The sequence below is a fragment of the Pavona decussata genome, unplaced genomic scaffold (genome assembly GCF_977016875.1).
Source record: "Pavona decussata unplaced genomic scaffold, jaPavDecu1.1 SCAFFOLD_51, whole genome shotgun sequence".
Lineage (NCBI taxonomy): Eukaryota > Metazoa > Cnidaria > Anthozoa > Scleractinia > Agariciidae > Pavona > Pavona decussata.
Window position 1 is genome coordinate 547,501 of NW_028145473.1, and position 20,266 is coordinate 567,766.

The 20,266-nt window shown below is 40.2% G+C and overlaps 1 protein-coding gene and 1 pseudogene across 2 annotated transcripts in view; one reads left to right on the top strand and one right to left on the bottom strand.

Annotated features, from left to right (window-relative positions):
- The window catches only part of LOC146480958 (uncharacterized), a 153,859-nt gene that overhangs the window by 120,910 nt on the left and 12,683 nt on the right, over window positions 1-20,266 (bottom strand). Inside the window, exons 3-11 of one of the 2 annotated variants that reach the window (XR_014864506.1) lie at window positions 18,434-18,565; window positions 16,311-16,450; window positions 14,722-15,111; window positions 13,807-13,848; window positions 12,289-12,682; window positions 11,559-11,758; window positions 10,014-10,263; window positions 9,214-9,413; window positions 5,751-8,458 (exon numbers count right to left, since the gene is read on the bottom strand). Coding sequence is in view for 1 of the 2 variants with exons in the window: in XM_085108662.1 (XP_084964788.1) it covers window positions 6,071-8,458; window positions 9,214-9,413; window positions 10,014-10,263; window positions 11,559-11,758; window positions 12,289-12,682; window positions 13,807-13,848; window positions 14,722-15,111; window positions 16,311-16,450; window positions 18,434-18,565 (4,136 nt within the window). In the remaining variant the exon portion in view is untranslated. Of the gene's footprint in view, window positions 1-5,730; window positions 8,459-9,213; window positions 9,414-10,013; window positions 10,264-11,558; window positions 11,759-12,288; window positions 12,683-13,806; window positions 13,849-14,721; window positions 15,112-16,310; window positions 16,451-18,433; window positions 18,566-20,266 lie in introns of those variants that run through there. The other variant, XM_085108662.1, reaches the window with a different exon arrangement.
- Window positions 1,650-4,431, top strand: LOC146480967 (uncharacterized; annotated as a pseudogene).

Genomic DNA, 20,266 nt, shown 5'->3' on the forward strand with positions numbered 1-20,266 from the left:
GTCGGAAAAAAATTGGGTCTTTTTTTCCCGTCCACGCGTATCGGATGAAGAGGGTCAAGCTTGAATTTTGAAAGGAATACGACGAAGCCAAGAATTGGGTAGATTTCGACGATTCTGAAACAGACAAAAGCGAGATAGATTGCAACATTGTGAATGATCGTTGTCGATGGGTTTATACTGAAGTACTGCTAGCCAACAGAAGACAGTGCATGTAGAGAACGTAAACAACATTATTATGATGAAATAAAAGTCCGTGTATGTGAGCAGTGAAGTCTCACTGCTATCAACCTGCGTTGCCGGCGTAATCGAGGGGGGGGGGGGGGGGGGGGTTCGTAGCGAGAAAAAAAATGAGAGAAAAAAAGAGGAACTGCAGAGAGGATACTCTTTTAATCTTTAATGCTTAATTATGCGTAATTGCCATTAGCAAAGACCAAACCCGGTAATGGAGCGGCCAGCGGTCGCAATGGAGTCCTCCTGTTGTCTCTCACTTTTTTTCCCTCGCCCTCTCATGTTGTTTGTCGCTGTGGAAGATGTTGCTGTCATGTGATGATACGTTATGGGCGATACGTTCTGCGCATCTCGGCCGGAATGGTCATTAAAACTCGGATATAAGATATTTTTGCGCGATAAACGAATATGTTGAAAACGAAGAAAACAGTAAGGGTTGTTGAAATCCAAAAATAAAACTAGGGGTAACCACGCATTTGGCATAGTTCAAGATTGAATGGCTTATCAATATATAAAGGCAAGAATACAGTATTGATTACACACATGTTCTCCTCTTTTGAAGGGTACGCCGTAGGCAATGAGTCAATTTGAAATAAGTCCTCCTTTACTATTCGGCTTTAGTGCGACTGATCTAAAAATAACCCGGGAGTGGGGGAGAATGGGAGAAGGAGGGAACGTACAGGGCGAAGCGGAGGGAGGTGGCGTAGCCTGGTGGTCAGGGCCCCTTACATGTAATTAGCCTTTGGCCCTTGTGCCCCTAAAAGTGGAATATTATGCTGCTAGCACTGCTCCTGTTTTGTATTGTTCCAAAGTGTCCAAATTATGCTCTAACATTGTAAAATTATGCTCAGAAAATAGCAATGTTTCTGTGTATATAACAGCGAAAAGGTTATTCAGGAGTGAATAATTACAATGTAAACGTTTAGCAGGTTTCTCGAATAAGGAACTGCAAATACTCTGACTAGTTCTGTGTGACAAGGGCATAAAATTATAATGAAAGTATTATTGGTTTTAATTCTTCAAAAGGTGTGAAAATCTTGTAATTATGTTCCAACAGTGCTTGTTTGAAAAATTATACTCGTTTGCACCAACTATCATGCAAAAAATTATGCTAGCACAATGGGCCAAGCCCTACTTCCCATGATTTGCATCATGGTAGCCCTGTTTTCAAATTCAAGGCCACGCTAGGTTGTTATGTTTACTTAATGTTATGTTCAATTTGTATCTTTAACTTTTTCGCTAAGTTAAAGTGTCCCTAATTAGTACTGCAGTGATAAACACTCGGAAATTATTGTTATAGGGCAGATATGGGGATGAGGGGAAAATACTCTCCCATTTATTTTTTTCTTGTTCTTCCGGATTTTATTAGTTTCAGATTTGGTCCTTCAGCAACAATGAAAAGTAAGCTCCTACAACATTATTATCGACAATTTGATGCGACTTACCAACTTTCTCGATGCCTAGCGTCAGGAAAACCGTTACGGAAATACGCCGTAGCCTCAACCACAGTTTCCGCTTTCTCCCTACGGAATCCATACCCCTTGCTAAGAATTTGGCCTTTTCCACCTTCAAGAAGACTAAAGTGTCAAGCCTCATCGTCTTTGTTGGCCGTTGTCTGCGTAAGCGATTAATTCCGAAGGGATTCCGAATCAAGTTTCATCCTGCAACAGGCAGCCGTCACCACAAGCATTTGAACAGGATTACGAACTCGTGCTCCCGACGTTTGATGCAAACAGCGGTTCAAAACCTGCGGATTAGCCAAAAAGACCTTTCTGTTCTTTTGACGTGGTTTTCGGATCACTTACGCAACACCTGTACAACTGCACATTACCAACAGGCGAGACAGTTAATTTCAGAAATGAACTCTCGTTTATATTATGCGATGAAGCTGCACAAAGACAAGAAATTCGCTTCTCTTAGTAATGAGTTTGCATCCGTGCGGAACACCACTACACATGATCAAGTGCCAGACAGGAAGATTGTTGTTACTATCCCCGAAGACCTCCCACTCACGGAAGCCGAAAAATCAGTCCTCAGTAAAGGCTTAACATTTGTCCCTGTAAACAACAAGGTTGACGAATATCAAGTAAAGGCTGATTGCGAGAAATTTTACCGCCGTCTGCGACTCAAGGCTCACTTTCACGATCACGCCAACAACGACACACTCAATGCACCAAATGATGAGTCAGACCCCTTTACGAAGTTCGATGCCAAAATATCTAAATGGACTCCTCCGGATGGCCAATTCTCGGGGGTTGATCATTACATTGACCGCTGTCGCAGATTTGTCAACTCACTGGATTTTAAAAAAACACTTACACGCCGGTACGCCAATCTGTCGCACTCTGAAAGTGAAGCTTTACGAGCTCTAAGACGTCGCACGGACGTGGTAATCAAACCAGCTGACAAAGGAGGAGCTGTTGTCGTTTGGTCACGTCCTCTTTATATCCAAGAGGCCCGTAGACAGCTGTCCGACCACAGATTTTATGAACGACTCAGCGCCGATCCCCTCCAGGAATATCAGCAAAAAGTGAAATCCACGGTCAATGATATGATTGCCTCGTGCGCGCTACCACCTTCAGGCAAACATCTCGTTGTTACCACACCTCGTACATCTCGTTTTTATCTCCTACCGAAGATTCACAAGCCCAACAACCCTGGTCGACCCATAGTTTCCGCGTGCAGTTGCCCTACGGAAAACATCTCTGCCTATCTGGATGAAGTCCTGGCTCCTTTTGTCAGAACTCTTCCCACTTATGTTAAGGACACAAACCACGCACTTAACATATTTGACTCTTTTAGCTTTGATACCACTGATCCTGGACATCGCTTTCTGTTCACCATGGACGTTAAGTCCCTGTACACAGTTATTCCTAATGACTGTGGACTGCAAGCTTTAACATACTTCTTGGATAAGCGTGACATCAAAGAACCCTCCACGTGTAAGCTTACAAGACTCGCTGAACTGGTACTCACCTTGAACTCCTTCTCCTTTAACAACGAATACTATCGTCAAATTGGTGGGGTTGCACTGGGAAGCAAAATGGGGCCAAACTATGCCTGCTTATTCGTTGGTTATGTGGAACAGCAAATCCGCGAACAATACACAGGCTTTACACCACAGCTACACAAGAGATACATAGACGACATTGTTGGAGCAGCGTCATGTAGAAGGGAGGAACTCGAAGCCTTCATTGACTTCGTTTCAAACTTCCATCCAGCACTCCAATTTACATCTACTATCACTGAAACAGAACTACCGTTTTTGGACATTAACCTACACATCTCTGATGACAAGATTCAAACCTCCGTCTACTACAAGGAAACAGATACTCACAACTACCTCCATTTTTCTTCTTTCCACCCTGATCACTGCAAACGTGCTATCCCTTACAGCCAGTTTCTCCGCCTGCGTCGACTCTGCTCCGACGATGATGACTTCCTCGTGAGATCTAGAGAGATGCTTACCTTCTTCTCACAACGTGATTATCCTTGTTCTTCCCTTGAAAACGATCTACGGCGGGTAGCAACTATCAACCGTCCTGATGCACTACGCTCGTCTGAGCAGTACGACGGAACCGTTGATAGAGTACCTCTGGTTCTCACCTACCACCCGTTCAACACCCAAATCAAACGGTTTCTACTTCAGAACTTCCAAATTCTAGCAACTGATCAGCAAACGCGAGATATCTTTCCACAACCACCTTTCGTGGCATACAAACGCGACCTCAACCTAAGAAACATGCTTGTACGCTCTCACGACCACTCTTCCACTGACCAGTATGGATCACATGCGTGTCAACGCCCCGTTGCCATACTTGCCAGTACATCAGCCAAGACACCGAGATACGAGGCCCTCGCTACTCTTTTTCTGTCCGTGGTCATTTCACCTGCCAGTCCAGTAATCTTGTGTACTGCATATCCTGTAAGCGATGCCCTACCATTCTTTACATTGGTGAAACCGGGCGGACCCTCAGGAGCCGTTTTAGCGAGCACTTACGCAGCATCCGCAACAACACTCCAGGGTTCCCGGTGGCCCAACATTTCAACTCCACGGATCACAGTATTTCAGATATCCGGGTGCGGGGTATGAGGTTATGCAATGGGCCAAACCTCCAGCGAAAGCAGTGTGAAATGAGGTTGATTTTCCATCTTGGGACTGTTCAGCCGGATGGACTTAACATCAATTTTAACTACGTTTGAATTATAACTTTCAATACATGCGCGCGCTACTATTCATATGCGCGCATGTTTCCAGTAGCGTATTTCAACGGTTTTCTCCACACTGAAGAAGGGTTATATACCCGAAACGTCTAAGTTACTGCTTTATTTACGTTCAGGGTATGCACACACAAAAATATATCTCATATATTATCTTAATGCCTTACGAAGTTCTTTCAAAAAATATACATATTTATTAATAAAAGCTATGGCTACTCGCAATGGTATCTAAATGGATGGAACATCGTTGAATGTACAAAATTATATTAATAAAAACATTTGAGGGGCTAAGAAGCGAAGTGGGCCATCTCATAAAACTGCGAATTTCCCCTGGCAAGCAGACAAAAACCGAAAAAATAAAGTGTGTTTCAGAACAAGAAGAACGTTTAAAGAAATACAAATTTCTTTCTATTTTTTTGTTAAGGGTAAATTTAAACGAAATAGGCCAAATCCAGTTTTTTTTCCTCTTTTACAATAACCCACTTTGTTTCTGAACTCCTTAATTGAAGTAGTCGTTTGGGTGAAGTCCTTAGTTAAACACTCGTCTTTGGCGAGAGTTCATACAATCCAAACTTCACTCTTGCTTGCTTCAAGCTAGTAATTTAATATAATTTGTGTAAATTGACACTGTCCTAGCTTATTCGGTGGATGTTCAACGATGCCAAGTGTCTGATATGTTAGATATGATCTTGATATGATGAATTCATCAAAGAAACAATTAATGTATTGTTTGATCGTGCTGAGTCAATCCACCATACGGAAAAATAGATGGCGGCTATACATTTTACCACAATACCTTGCGAACCTAAAACAGTCGTACAAGGCACATTGAATATTTTCATTCGGTGAAATTCGTCCCTGTACTAACAACATTGTGTATAGAGTCCTAAAGTGATGACGTCATAAAAACGAAATTTATGAAATTATGGAATTTTTTCATATGATGGAAAAGAGCATGATGAAAAATGCCTATTCAGCATCAGCATCAGCATCTTATTGCGATTTGGGGTCGAGATATTAGCTCTCTTATGCCCTCAAGACTCCATACAAATCCCTCTAATTTTGCCTCAGTTCCAAACGTTTGGAACTGAGGCAAAAATAGAAGGATTTGTATGAAGTCATCAGGGCGTAACAGAGCTAATATCTCGACCCCGAATTGCAATAAGATGCTAATTTTTGGCAAGTAGGAATTTTTCATCATGCTCTTTCCGATCATACGAACAAATCCCATAATTTCAAAAATTTAAATCTTTGTGACGTCACACTTTAGGACTCTATGCTTGATTTGATATTTTTGGAACTTTTCTGTGCGTTTTTATGAGTGTTTCTAGGGTTTTCGTACGCTAAGAATTGTGGGTAAATGTACCAGTCACCACCTGTTTCAGTACCGTGGATTGAGCGCCGGATATTATGAGCTGTGCGTACTACTAGCAACGAGGTAGTTTGGAACGGAAGCTCATTATTTTTTGTATCAGTTAACGTATTTTCAATATGAAAATGTTCAGTATCCATCGAGTACAGCTGCAATAATTGACTAAGCATGCATGCACTCAGCGAGTGTGGCATAAAACTACTCCATTTGGTGTGGCAGGATATCAAAACTGTCGTCTATTGGATCGCCTCAGACCACAGCTTGTCCACTTTTTAACCCTCTCAGCAACTCCAAAATAGTTCTGACGTCACTGCTCAATGACGCTACCTCTTTGTTTAAGTTTAAGACCCGTCTATCTAGGTTTTGAACTGTCAGTTTCGTGTCAGCTAGATCAGTTAGGATTTCTGGCTCTGGGGATTTTAATATCGACTCCAACTTTTCAATGGCCTCTCTGGTGCTGGAAACGTCTTTAAAAATATCCTCGAGATTTCGAGTGGTCGTGTCTTCGCTAATAAAGCTTCCCTCATCTTCAACTCTTGAGAGCCCTTGATTTGTGCTGCCATTGCTTCCAGGTAACACAGGAAGCATTAGATTTAAATGAGGCTCTGAAAAACTAGTTCTCATTGGACGAAACAATTGTCCTAATTCGTCAGCCTCGGGTATTTCATCCTTCTCGATGCAGTGTGTTGAATAAGCCCCGGAAATGCTGGGACGCTGCAGGCCTAAATAAGAAGAGAGTGGCTGTTTAAAGTAGTCGTCAAACTCTTTAACAGAACTAAAATCTATCGAAGAATCGTCAATTTTTTGAGACGGATCGCTCCGGAGGTCATGGTTTTCGAAAGACGTTTCAGACGTTGCCGTCATTTTGGACGAATATTCCTCAACTTCTTGAAAGCAATGATCACTACCACTGATGTTTGAACACTGCAGTTGATTTTCAGCAAAGAGATTCTCCATGTTTTTGTAGAAATCCTCATTTTGGTCCTCAGAATTTATCTCATTGTCGGAGTCGAGATCGTCGCCTTTTCTTTCCAGGCAGTTATTGCAACTCATTCCCGGCATGTGGTCCGCTGATTCGCAATCACACGTGATCGCGGACTCACGCACTGGTGGCACGAAGTCCTTATAAGGATTGGTTACGTTGGCTACAAGCGGTGCAAATATTATTGGTGGTTGAATCGCCGCTGAAACCTTTCTTCTTCTGGAAGAGGCCATTGGTTTCTCGTTTAAGGAACCGCACGAGTCAGAAGGGCAATTAAATTCAGTTAGGGCGCGCCTTAGGCCTCCTTTACGGTTTCGCTTGTCAGCATAACCATCCTTAAGGCTCCCACCAGGACTTCCTCCATACCTTAACTCAGCAGAAATGCCGGGGAATTTACTTCGTGGACTGTCAGGCTGTTCTTGTAAGAGTAACCTACCGGAATTTTTGGAACTCCCGGTAGAATGTTTTTGGTTGTCCCTGGGGATCCCCGAGGTATAACCAGATTCAATTTCCCTGGGACTTCCGTATGGACTATCGGGCTCACTTAGTCTTAACGTATCAGTCAAACAGTTTCTGAATGGCAGCTCTGAAAAGCCGCTTCTACTACTTCCGTGAGTGCTCGCAACAGGTGACGTAGGAATACTCTGTACAGGACTTTTGTGTAAGCTGCTAGGAGTTGGTGAAGAGACGAAGGGAGCTCTACTGGAAACGTCATTCATGGTATCAAATTCAGTATATCCTAGGCGATCAACATCCTCATATAACCTTCTCGGTGTATCCTCAACGTCGTCATAGAACCTCCTTAAGGCGTCGTCGTTCTCTTCAATCCTCACCAAATTGTCCTTGTTTGCATTCTCAGAAATATCGTCAAGAGTTCCGTTTGAGTAAGGGTTCGGGTTATCCACGTCGTCCTGACCGCAAAATAAATAAAGATGTTTAGAAAAATCAGTGCTTTCTTTCTTTGCCAGTACTGGAGTGTTGCTATCAAGGGAGTGGCTATCGCTGGATCCATTTTCCGATGAATTGTGCTCTGTTAGAAGTTTATCGCATTCGTCATGCTCTTCTTCGTCGGCTACCTCTTGCAAAACAGTCATTGAAGTTTCCTTGTTCAAGTGTTTCATTTCGAAACTTTCGTCATCTTCTTTGTCGGGTGATAATAAATGTGTATCAGCCTTGAACATGATGTTCTCCTGATCCCATTCCAAGCTTGGATCAGAAAATGGTTCACTGGAAGATTTCTCCTCTGGCGAGGAGTCTCGTTCAATGTTCTTTGAGTCCGCATTGATGTCCACTGAAAGTTGACGAAGGAGCAGTTTCGAAGATTGAGGCGAGGAGTCGTTTTCTTCCTCCGAAGGTAACGTTGGGAGAATTTCTTTCCCGATACAATTTGGTCTTGTTTTCCAATTTGGTGCGCCGTTGTTCTTGACTCCACGCCACGACTCCGAAGCTCTTAAGTGATTCGGTTTTCTGTACATGTTTAAGGTTTGTCCTGGCCTCCTATTAAATCGTGCAGAGTTGCCATAGCAATGGTTTGACTGAAGGGAATGATTCACGTGGTTGTAGCCACCGTCGACTGCGTTAATTTCTGTTTCCTCCTCTTCCTCTTCTTCATCTTCTGAAATGGAATCCAGGCCGCCTCTGCGCCAGATGTCCCGCTAGGGGAAAGAAGATAACAAATTTATATTAATACATTAGTCAGAAATCTAAAGCGAGTATATATTGGGCTAAGCAAAGGTCTGTCAGCAGCGAAACTACCTCAAACCCTCCCCCTCCCTCATCCTTAAGTACTGCGATTGAGCATGATTTTTATGGGTTGTAGGATGATCAAGATTAGTCTTTTTTTTTTGGAAGGAGGGGAAGGACCTACGTTTGGACTTTGGGCTGACATCTTCTAGAATAGGTCACTAAACAATGACACAAACTAGAATTAAGTTGATATGTAAACATTTTATTATTATTATTACATTGTTAAACTGGGCTTTCAGTGGCAACTCTTGTAATTCGTAATGCATGTAGTAAATATCCTCTGACAATTTTTTCAAATTGTTACAAGAAACCATCTATCTGTGTTAACGTGGCCTAACGCCTGGTGCTTAATAACCCGGTTTCTGTAGAATGCAGTAACTAGTCAAAAATATTACTACTCCCCCACAATCAGAACTTTCTTGCAGGTACCTATTTGGATAAAGAGAGAAAATGTGGAGTAAAGTTTCGTGTCCGACGTACAGAACACACCAATGCGGAGATCATTCTAGCATGGAACCCCCAATCTCATATATCTTCCAATGGAAATCAGGGTCCCACCCGGCCGCTAACCACAACACCACCGCATCATCGCCATCTCCTATGCGACAGTACCGACCCCCAAAAGTGTCTAAAGTATACAATGAAGGTAACAAAGCTGAATTACCTCACTCGCTCCTAGATCGTATGTAAGCTCAAGATTCTCGTAAAACTTGAAGGCGAAATCCTGGTAAAAATGTAGAACATTCTGCAAACGCTCCCGAGTTATGAAGTACACGTCACAATATGTCAGCGCTCTGACGTCACCATTGGCTCGTTTTGCTGGAGTCTTGCGTGAGATATCTTCGCCAAAAAGATCTCCCTTCCCTAAAATGAGAGCGGGACTTCATGAGAGATCAATTACTAACCACAACGCGTTTGTTTTATCTTCCATAAAGAATGTTTTTGATCTTATTAATAGACAGTTTTTGATTTTTGATTGTTTTACAATTTCACCAACAAATGACAGACCTGTTTCCCAAAATGACGTGAAACGGGTTACAACGCATGTTTATAATGACTTATCATATGGCTAAGTTGGATTTACTTATAAAGGCTGAAATTTAGTTACTAAAACGAGTGACCATATTATACTGAATCTGAGTTTGCTCCCCTCCCCCCAAACCAGCGACTCTAGTCAGCTATTGTTCATAGTTCGATTTTTGTCACGGAAACACGTCACATTTCAAACTTAATAGAGATAAGAAAAATAAAACGTGTTACACCTAAACGTGTCGCTTATGACGAACTGACATGCATTTCTCTCTTCAGTGGTAATAACAAAGAACTGTCAATCCTCAACGAATTACACGAAGCTCACGGAAAGAACCACCGTAATGTGACGAAGTGGTCTCTTCGTTACCATGACAACTACGAGATAGAAATTAAGAACTGATTCTTCAGCTTGAAATTTGATGATGCTCTTACCAAGAATAGCAGCTACAGATTCTCCTTGCAATACCTCCATTGATCCGCTAGCAATGTAGTAAATAGCATTGATAACATCGTTCTGAGCCAGCAGTACCTCTCCTGGTCCAATGTGAACTGTGCGCACCTGAGGCGAGAGCATTCTTAGGCAACCGCGAGGGGCCTGAGAGAAAGGATTGAGCTCAAGTAGTCCTTTGTAAAGATGCATGCATACGTCAGACTGGAGTTCTTCCGGAAACGTAGTGAGAATCTAGATGGAATCAATGAGGAAATAATAAATAAATGGATTTGATTTTGTTGGCATGATTAGAATAGTCATTGCTTTGTGGGAATATGGCTTTATTTAGCTGAGTAATCTTCGCTTGTATAACAACTTGGCTTTACGCTAAGAATGAGTTTTTGATTCAAAGCAATAATATCAACTTGGATTTTTTTATATGGTAATTAAAAACTCAGCGATATTCCCGAAAGATTTTTACATCCTTATGTATATCCAGCTTACCAGTAAATCGCGAAACATATCTCTCTCATATCTTTCATATCTCTCATGGAATTAAATGCAGTACGGTAGACAAGTTAACTGAGAGTGAAGGAACCTCATCGGTATTTTTCTTGAGTGAGGAAGATCATCCCGAACATTAGCCAATACACTCGATTGCAAAAACGTTGACACCTAAAAAACACCTAAAAAGCATAAACCGTGAACGATGAGGCCCAATGGCTTTATGGGTATAAGTGTACTAAATTTATTTGCATAATATTCTATTCTTGTGCGACGTTTGATAATCAAAATTAGTTGAACGTGGTGAATGATGAAACTGTCTAAGCTTTCCTTAAAGTGTCAAGTTGGCTAACAATGGCCAATTTTTAAACACTACCCACAAATCCGTTGGGTCTCATCGTTCATGGTTTATGCTTTTTAGGTGTCAATGTTTTTGCGATCGAGTGTTAATTAACTGTTTTAAAACTGAGCAATTTTATACACCGATCGCAGCTGATTTGATTGCAAGAGAAATTCGCAAGTTAATTTCTTCGCCGCTTAACACGGCCACACTAGCCGTTTTTTCACTCCACATCGTTGCTGTCCGCCATTTTTAAAAATCATTTGATAAAATCGCGCAATCTGATTTGTTGAATTAGTTGGTGATTTACAACGATGAATGTATAAAATCGCACCGGGGAGAATGATAGTGAATTTGATCGCTAATACTGGCATGCCAGATATTCGGTGATTATGTTGGAGGAACGTGGCAATCGGCAAAAATCGCCATCGTCGTGTCAGGCAAAATTAGCGATTTTACAAAGAGCAGCGATCGGCGTATAAAATCACCCTTGTGTTGCAGGCTTTAGCTCAGTGTTTCAAGCTGTTTTTATTGCCAAATCCAGTGAGGTTTGAAAAAAAATTTCCTCTAATAGCAACCATTCTCCTCCTGAAAGTAAGGTTCTTTGAATTAATATAAGCCTGGGTCTTCTATTCAGAATTTTATGGTATTTGACCCCAGTAGGCCTTGAGTATCCCATCTTACGTTTCCCATGCATTCTTACCTCACTAGTATCAACTCCCCCAGACAATGACCACGTTGTGTGAAAGTAGTCTTCAAGCCTATTGGCTAAATCCTGTTCTATTCTGTGCACGCGGATGAACTGTTTGATTTCGTTCGCACGAGAATGGTACCGAACCCGATTGGCATAGAGCTTCTGAATAATGGCCGCTACATTTCCAAATATGGCGGCATGCATCAGGGCTATAAACAAAGAAACAAGAAATTTATATGCTGTGATGATGTACTGTTAATTGAAATGTATATGGCACAAGGCCACATGTAACGCTTATATACTCTTAAAGCCTTAGTCTAAATTATACAGTGTCTTACTTTGTACTGGATATGTAGCTATGTATCCTTCTTCCTCGAAATGTCTTTTATACTATCACAGAAATGACAAACGTTTAAAAGTTTGTATGGATTTGAAGTTTACTCTCTTTTGAGAATTACATGGAGTTTGAATGATGCTCAAAGGCTCATAAATTTGTTTCTCTCCAAACATGAAAAAGAAAAACTGGCAAAAGTTATAATCTTAACGCCATCTTTTTGTGATAGTATTAATGCATCAATTACATTAAATTTGCAACTCGACCGATACCTCTGCTCGACCTCGAAATGGTCTATTGTCTAATTATTCATGAGTCCAGGTAGAATGGATCATATTGTTTAAGATAGGTGTTCACTTCCCCTCAGCCAACCGTTCTTTGAATTGCATTTGGATAGCAACTCACCTCCAATTAACATGGTGACAACTGCAAATACTTTCTCGCTGTTTGTATTCGCAGCAACATTACCGAATCCGACCGTGGTCATGCTGGTCAGCGTAAAATACAAAGCAGTGACGTAAGCAGAACCTTCATCGGGTCCAGACCCCTCGGTGAAGTTGCCATAGGGCTTGTTGATGGCCTCCCCAAGTGCATAAAGCCAGCTTACTGTAGATCTGTCTGTTATCTCCGACATACCAATCCCGTACCAGATACACGCGAGCCAATGAGCCACCATTGCGAATGCGATCATCAGGAGAGTCAGCAATATGGCGCTATATTCGGTGTATCGATGAAGCTTCCGTACAACACGAAACAAACGAAGGAGCCGGCCACATTTGAGAAGCTGGATGAGGAAGCCCTGCAATTTAATAATTAGAACGATTGTCGCCGTTAATATCTTGGTAAACGGTTTGATTGACGTTTCGACAAACTGAGGCAGCCGGAACTGAAGCAATTTTTAGATTCAAAATTTTAGTGTCTCGTAAATTGATGGTGTCCATATCTCTTCTATTCTTTGTTTTAAGATTGATTTTATATCTTGCATTTGTATCTTTTAATTTTGTGTTATGTATATGTTCAATAAAGTTGTTATTTATTAACTGAAAGAAAAAATAAAAAAAAAAAAACTCTGATTAGTGACCTTACTGGTCAATTAAACAGACGAGTGATATCATTTGATGTGGGTATTGATAATTGGTCAGAATTCGTGACCTTCGTTCCGTGTATCCCTGTTGTGTAATTAGTGTGGCCACTTTTAAAACTTAAAAACGTAATTGCACCACTTACCAAGCAGCTGTTATTGCAAACCTAGGGTATTTGAGTCAGTTGACCCCCTCCCCCCATTGTTTGAAATGAATAAATGTTTACCTGAACTTTGAAATTATAATCCCGAGTTTTAGTATTGATACAATTTGTAGCTGTACTCTGAGCCATACCATTCAGGGGTTAACGTGCTCATAATTTCAAGTCGTTCTTATATACGCTCAGTTATTCAATAAACTATACTCTATACAAACTAGTTTTACCATTTCTAAATTCAAGAACTCTCCGACTCATATTGATACAATCACTCTCCCTGGAGAAAACCAATGCAACCTTGTTATTGGGAAATGGTCGAGGAAACAGATTGAAATGAGATTGCTACAAATGTCACCATTAAGGCTGGTTGCATTATTCTTTTTTAACTTTGTTTTTTTTTTAGTGTGAGTAAGGGTGTTTAGTCTTTTTAAGCTCACTGACAGTCCTTTTTAGCATTAAAGCATTGAAAGCATGCTTTACTACACACGAGCTTATTTCAGTTTAAGATGATTTTATTTTGTCCTAATTTAAAACACATTGACAAATAAAATCAAAGCATGCTGGTTCTCATAGAAGACATTTACAGTCACCAGCTATGTACAGAAGGAGACATTCATCCATCAAAGCGGGGATAGCAGTAACATATTTTATCCAAGTAATTAATATTTTGAGTGTATGAAGTACCTCATTAAACGTGGAACCTTTCTTATCAAAGGCCGAGTTTGCCTGGATAATGGAAAAGATAGAGAAATATAAGAAACTTGAAAATCCTTAAAATACTACCCGCTGAGATAAAGGGAAGGGATTTGTTTTGGCTAATATCGTTTATTCTTCAAACGAACGAAGATGTTAGCTTGCTAATGCAGTCCTTTTCAGCAGTCAGGTACTTTTCTCAGGTGCTCTCAAAATTCGCAATATTCATTATTTTATTTTAATAATATTCATTATGTTATTTTGTGTGAGCCTATTGACTCTAAACGAGCTGGCCAACAAAGCAGAGGGGATGGGCACTAGGTTCACCACAACACCTCCCTTAAGTACCATTTTGCTGGAGGGACTTATTAGGCACTGTCACCAAACAAACTACGATTTCAAAGATGAGAAAAAATATTACCTGAATGCTAGCGTTATCGGTTACGTTTTATTATTTGGCACATGATTATACCTTTCACGCGTGTCTATTAACCTATCCATCGTTGCTTAAGTTAGTTTACCAAGTCAGTATTAAAATGTTATGTTACGTTAATTACGTTCTGTAACGTTGCGCGTTATGTTAACACTGTTATGTTGTGTTATATTTATATTGCGTTATGTTATGTTATGTTTATATTGCGTTAGGTTATGATATGTTATGTTATGTGATGTTTATATTGCATTACGTTAGGTTATGTTTCCGTCTTTCACTCACCGACTGTCCTTATAATTTCCCTATTTCTCATAAATACTTATTTCCTGCCAGAGTTCTCTATTGTATTTTTGCGTGTAAACTGTTAAATTCATTTTTATCAACGGCAGTTTCAATTCCTTGCGATAACTCGTATTTCGTCAATAAAACGAGTTATGCAACCTGCGATCGCAAAAACTGTGCAGCATACTTACCCACGACTGATTAATAAAATACAGTGCCTCAAAAGGCAGTGCCGCTAGAAAATCCAGAATAAACCAGCCTTTGAGGTAATGCACCGCAATCTTTTTCTGGTCATAAATAATCCTCCCACTCATATCCACGAAAGAAGTTCGAAAGTGCACCACAATGTCCATTATAAAAAATAACTCTATCACCATGTCAAATATGATCAGGTCCCTTTTCCGGTCGTTCCTCCTGAAGGCCACGTTATAAGGGACCATTATTGCGATATACGTGGTCAGGATCAGAATCCACCAATCCCAGAATCCTTTAGTGTTGCTGTAGTGTAGAAACAGGAACTTGGACTTTTTGTCCGACTCTCGCTTATATTGTGGAAGCCGTTCAGAATTGAATGAGAAGGACTGGAAAGAAAGAAAAGTTCAAAACGTTAGAGCGGTTTCCAATTGAGTGTCGCAAAACCAAAATCCTAGTAATTACTCTGGCCATTCGCAACAGATGTAAACAACACGATGAGCCAATCAGAATTCGAAACAAATAATAAACTCATGCAACTGGCGCCAAGTGCGGGAAAACGGGTGCGGCGAAAACACGATTGGTTTTGGTTTGGATTCCCATTGGTTGAGAAAGTGGCGCGAGTTTTGTTAACCAATCACAAAACTTAGTAATTCAAAACCAAAGCAAACGCGAAATTACTTTCGACACTCAATTGGAAACAGTTACAATTACAATTACAATCTCAAACGTGTTGTTATTTTAAAGAAATTTATAATCAAATAATACGTTCAGTTTTGATCAGCTCACCCGGACGGATCAAATCTCATCCGACTTATCCGCTGGATAAAGTGATCCACTCTTTCAACTTTGGGCGACTGGGGCAAGGACATTTTCTTGATTAGTGTACTATTGCCGAAATTAGCCTTCTCATCACTTCAAATTGGCCATTTCTGAGTTGCTTTGAACTTCATGAAAGCGAGGTGAGGTACAAAGTTTATGTTATGAAAATTAGTACTCATTCATATGCAAACAAAGTAGGCCATTTTACAGTTGTGTGTTTAGTGACCTGGCCTTGAATTGGAAGCGAGGCTGGGGGCGACCCTGTTTTGATACAAACCTCACTGTTTTTCATATGTAAATGCAAACCATTTAGCATAAGAACAGCATGATCGACATATTATGAAAAACTGTGAGGTTTGTATCAAAACAAGGTCAACCCCAGCCTCGCTTCCAATCTCAGGACAAGTCACTAAGCATACAACTTTAAAATAGCCTATTAATTTTCATATGAAATACTTTTGAATGATAGAGTCAAGTGTCGACCTGCACCGTTTTCAACATCTCACATTATTGATCGAGAGAACAAAGAACGAACAACAAAACAATGCTCCCAGACACATAAACAATAGAGCTGCTGGTTATCAGGATCTGGTGAAAAGAGAGCTCAGAACGGATGCAGACCTACTGGAATATAAAGATATACTACCCCTAAGAGTCCTTCCAACACACTGTTAACACTTTTGATTTCTTTAGGCCTCTTCGCGTACCTTTCGATATTTTTCTTACCATCTTTTTGTTATCTTATTTAAAATCGATCTCTACTCACTCGTGTTCTCTTGACTGGTCTCCGTGGGTTGTTTGCAGGACTTGTGCTCTGTTGGTATTGCCTGGACAGATGAAGCAGGACATCGCGGCTGAACTTTCTGGACCTCGATCTGCTTAGCTTTTGATTCGAACCGATTGCGGCTGAAATAAATGGCAAATGAAGGGTTAGAATGTCATTACAGTTGTTAATATGTATAAACTCGGTGTCTTTTTATACCCTTTGTTACAACTTTCTCATTGACCTTGTTTCCATTTGTTCTGTAATACCGTAAAAATCCGACCTTTTACGGCTTATTTCGAGGAAAATGTTTGGTTTCAAAATGTGTTGCTCTTCTATAATATAAACAGCTTGAGATACTGAGCCAACAGCACTGCCCTGGATTTCGGACGAATTGCATCAATTTGTCAGAGATAGACTGAGTAATCAACCGCCAGTAAATACCGTATTTACTCGCGGTTGATTCCGTCTGAGGCGCAGGCTAGCTATGCACTGTTTGGTATTTATTTAGATTAATTTATAGTGTCGGTAAACAAAGGTGGTACTTGCACTCCACCATGTGTCAAAGTGACTGGGAACTAGTATATGCTAATTTGCGTCTGCGAAGTGAGTGATCAGCGGTAACGTTAAAAAGTCAATATGGCGGCGGTAAAAACAACGAAATCCACGGTGTGTTTGTCTGGTGACTTATCCGTAAAGATTAAATGAAAAGCCGATGGAGAAGTATAAAGCTTCTTATCAAGGTATGGAAAGTAGTGTATTCTCCACAGAAACGAAAGCACGTGTTGATGTATGTCTGTTTAGACAGAGTGAGTGTAAGAATGCAGACTCAGCTCTGAGTAAAATGAGGAATGCAGACTAAAAATCTGAGATTAGACTGGCCCTCACTCGATTGCCAGATAAAGGCTTAATACGGCTAAGATGGGTGTGATGTGCAAAACTATGTGTAGTGCCAGAACTGGGAAAGATTCGGCAGAGCTCCATACATTAATTATACTTGCACCACTGTCATTCTTAACGCTGTTCCAAAAACGGCGAGCATAAACAGAGTTTGAGTCGCAAAATGTATAGATAAGACTTAATTAATGTATGGGGCTGTGCATGAGTTGAATAGCCTACAAATGTGTATTTTACTCTCACTCCATATTATATTATGTTCGTAGTAAGTTATATTAAATAATTGTAAACATGTACCTTATTTGTAATCTGTCTTCCAGTGTATACTGAAAATGCTCCAATAAGCCCTCCCCCCACCCCTGTCTGTTTCCTCCCTAAATATTAAGTTCCCTCTCTCTATCAACCCACCCCTTCTTCCCTTTACAAATGGGAAGTGTTAAAACATAGATTCACATGTCAGAGAAAACAAAAGAAATACCCAGCTCAGCATGATCAGAAAGGTCAGAGTATACAAAGGGACATTTGGATTTGGGTATGAGTCAACATTGAATGCAAGTATGAGTTTCAAATTTCAAACTAGTTGCTTCCTCAGAATTCTCACTCTTTCCTTTTGCTTAATGAGCAGATAAGGAGACTCTAGAAATAAGATATATTATTGATTATCTGAAGAACACAAATTACCTTTGAAAAGTCATACTCGTTATTAATCTCCTACTCAAATCTGAAGGTGCTGTGACACTAGGCAATTTTTCTTGCAACTTCGCTGACAATCTTGTCGCGCTGTTGTGGCACAAGTTGGTTGTATTATTGCATAGTGTAACATACACTGAAATGAACATGTCTGGCAACGTTTTTGTTGCAGTCACAATTGCACAAAGTAGAACCGACTTCTACTTCTCACAATGGTTGTGGCAACAAAAAAAAAACTGCCAGATGTCCATTTTAGGGCATGTTGCACTAGGCAATGATTTGTGCAACTTGTGGAGCAACAAAATTGCGAAACAAGTTGCACAGGGCCTTAACAGTTCATATTATTTTTGAGAGGGCTGGTTATGAAGGTATCCTCCCTGGCTGCATTCTCCGCATCCATCAATTTTATTTTGGTATTTTGTGTGATTTCATAAGCTGCTCTCTCCTGGTACACCTCTTACCCTCCTTGGCTAAGCCTAAAAGATGCATGCTTTAAAGAAACTGTTCTATAGGTGACAATTTGAAATACTTTTGCCTACCCACATCCTGCTCAGAGATCTCGCCACTAATTTTTCTCTTTGTGATGTCTTTGTGTGAGGCAAGGAACAGTACTACATTTCCTTTCTCGTTCTTGATTGGAACAATATCTAATAAGCACCAAAATGGAGATCCTGAAATAAAACAGAAAATATAGTGGGTGGTTAACGGATGAGTCTGTACCAATGGCAAAAGTAGAAAATAAGCAGGTGTTAATTTTAGGTGGCTGGCACTGTGCTGGTTTCCAGCACTTTTCCAGCACGTCAATCTTGTACCCAGACTCATTGGTTGGTCACCAAGAGAGTCTCTGGGAATTAAAAAAAAATTAAATTGTTTGATTGGCTGCCCTGTAACAACTTGCATCATTTTATCACAGAAATCCTGCGGTGATTAAATTCCATTTCCCCAGAGTCTCTCCTGGCAACCATCCACTGGCCAAAGAGCCTAAGGACTCTGGATACCAGATTGTCAGTACTTATACTTTAACAGAGATCAATACCACTCCTCTTTATCAGTTGATGTAACAATAATGGTATCAAGCAAATATCTAATCATTGGTGAACAATGATCGTAGCAACAATATAACCTGTTAAAAAATAAATAAATAAATAAATAAATAAATAAATAAATAAATAAATAAAAAATAAAATAAATGGGAGTTTCAGTGGCACATCCACAGAGTGGCTATCCGTCCACTGTTTCCAGTTAGAATTAGAATTTGGAAATGTTGGTTTTTGTGGAGGGACGAAAGCTGGAGTACCTGGAGAAAAACCCTTTGAGCAGGGACAAGAACTAACAACAGCTCAACCCACATATGGCATCAACTCCGGGAATAGATCCTGGGCCACACTTGTGGGAGGCGAGTGCTCACACACTGCGCCATCCCTGCTCCATCTCAGTCCCAGCCTCAAAAATGAGCTCTGTGACCCCCATTTTTTGTTATGGAATTGTAATCAACATGTTCAGATTCAATGTCTTTCAAAGTTTAAAAAAAATATATATATAGCGTAGGGTTCTGAGCCACCCTAAATTTTCGAAAATTTAAGGTGCAAATATTATTTCTCAAATTTTGGAAATTATTTTCCCTGCAAATAAGTAATACTTCTACAATTCTGTGTGTTATGATAACGGTCGTGCTAACAAATCAAAAACAAAAACAAAAACAAAAAACAAACAAACAAATTCTAAAAAATTTTGCCATATAGCAAAGTTTGACGTAAAAATTTACGATGTTTATTGCCATTAAATGACTTTGGCAACGTAGGAAAAAATATAGCAAGCTTGTTTGTTATCACAATAAGAAGTTGCCGGTTGCTGAATCATTTTCAAAATTATTTTCTAGGCAAATTAATTCCTTCGCACAATTTTTTTAAATGACAAAAATATTTTCTGTGGCTACTACAATATTTACCATTAAGTCAGTAAATTTTTGACACTATTAGCTAGAGGAGGTAATCATTTCTTTGTTTGTGATAAAGCAATTGGCTTAGTCTTCGGAATAAACCCAGTTAACCGAATAAGAATCCGATGTCTTATATTGCTGTGGTAATATCATGAAATTTGAGGCATATTTTTTTATAGGAGCGAGTCAACAACATACCACGACTGAACGGCATCTAATTTTACATTTCGTTCTCACAGTGGTGTGGGAGGAAGAAGGAGCTTGCCCTTTTATAGCGGAACTTCTTGTTTAAATAAGGATACTGTTTATTTACAAATTTATTTACTCAAGCACTATGGACAAAAACCTTAGCGTGAAACTTTCTTACCATAGGGGGTAGTGAATAGCAATTTTATTCTACGAGTTCACGCTGCGTTTGGCGAAAACTACAGCT